The following is a 1648-nucleotide window of genomic DNA, read 5'->3' as shown; positions in this document are numbered from 1 at the left end:
AAAAAACGAGGGCCATCTTTTGAATTATTTTGTCATACAAAAACATATTGATTGAAACACCTCCCATAGTTGATAGCATATTAATAGTCAATAGTATTGTGTCCACCAATTTAACATGACATTGACATCCACATGCTCTCTCAATTAAAACACAAATTAATTAGCCACACTTTTTTTTCCTTTTTATTTTCTTTTTGGCACCTCTTGCCACTATATATATAGATACACACAAAGAAGCACAAGAAATAAATTTTGTGCTAAATTTTGGCAATGGATCCCAACAATCTAGAGGAGAGCTGGTTCTTCGGCAACCTTCTTGAGACGAAATCGAAGTCGAGAATGGTTCGAAGCTTGTCGGATCCATGCTCGTCGTCGTCAGGGGAAAAATCGTACGAGGAGACTTATGAAACCATCAAGAAATTAGAATCACGAAGAAGAAGTTCGAATAGAAAAAGCTCGTCGAAAAAGAAGAGCGGCTTGGCCCGCGCCCCCTCCCTTCCGACGAGCTTAGAGAGTCGAGATGATGAAGAAGAAGAAGAAGTCGAATTTTCCATGGGAAAATTGATTAGACAAGCTTCTCTTAACACTCGCCTTCCTCCTCCTCCACAAATTGCTTCTAATAAGGTATCAACATATCTCTTAATTATGCACTTTTTTCTTTTTAAGTCGGTCCTAAAGTAATGTGCACTTTTTAATTTTGAAAACGATTGGACCTATTTTTCAATAATTTTTTTAACTTTTTTTTATCTTTCTTAATTTATCAATTGTATATTAAAATTCGATCGTGAATTGAATTTGCAGGCCAGCACGAGCCTAAATCGTTTGGAAATTGAAGAGGTGCAACAAGGTTTTAAGGATTTGGGATTGATTGAGAAAGAGTTTAATGTGGTTGAGCGGAGAGCTCCGCTGGTGCCGCGGTGGGGCGGGAAGAGAGCGCCGGATGAGATGAAGGCGCAGATCAAGTTCTGGGCACGGGCGGTGGCCTCTAACGTGCGCCAGGAGTGTTAGTTTTAACACACCATAGGATTCCTAAATTCCAATCATTTTGTCCTCTATTGCTTTTAACATCACCAACACAACATCATTCTTTTTCGGATTTTGTAAACCAAATAATGCTCTTTCTTTCAATTTTTTCTTGTAATATAGATTTCAGATCTCAAAATTTGTTGGAATTCAACTGAAATATCAAGAATATTCATGTCATGATTTTTTGGCCATGGTGGTCCTTGTTATTATAAATGCAACACTCTTACTAAACCGATAAATGCAATACTAATACTAACAATATATATCTCTCCCACCTATTAGTGTTGGAAAATGTCATTTGAGTATGGAAATTAAGAAGTATAATAAGTAATTGGAAAATCTGAAAATGTCATTTGGGTGTGGAAATTTAGAAATACATAAAATAAGTTAAATAAAATGAGAATAAAGTCGAAGAAAATAGAGTAAGAAGGAGAATAAAGTAAAAAAAAATAAATGTATTGTATATTGGGAAAAAAAATAATAATCCAACTTTATTGAAACAATTCAGAAAAGAATATAATTCAACACTAATGGGACAGAGAATTTTTTTAAGTAGTCTATATAATACTCCATCTGTTCCGCCATAAGCGAACACTTCTTTTGGGCATGAGACTTACTAAAA

The 1648-nt window shown here is 35.1% G+C and overlaps 1 protein-coding gene across 1 annotated transcript; it reads left to right on the top strand.

Annotated features, from left to right (window-relative positions):
• The first annotated feature begins 226 nt into the window (after positions 1–226).
• Positions 227–1203, top strand: LOC125196396 (uncharacterized). The gene is made up of 2 exons (XM_048094890.2): positions 227–624; positions 802–1203. Exons 1-2 carry the CDS (start codon positions 271–273, stop codon positions 1006–1008), a joined length of 561 nt encoding a protein of 186 aa, XP_047950847.1. The 5' UTR covers positions 227–270; the 3' UTR covers positions 1009–1203.
• The last annotated feature ends 445 nt before the right edge of the window (positions 1204–1648 follow it).

This window comes from Salvia hispanica, chromosome 4 (assembly GCF_029641045.1).
Source record: "Salvia hispanica isolate PSC_SH4W2 chromosome 4, Shi_PSC_v1, whole genome shotgun sequence".
NCBI lineage: Eukaryota > Viridiplantae > Streptophyta > Magnoliopsida > Lamiales > Lamiaceae > Salvia > Salvia hispanica.
This window is presented reverse-complemented; position numbering and strand designations above follow the sequence as displayed.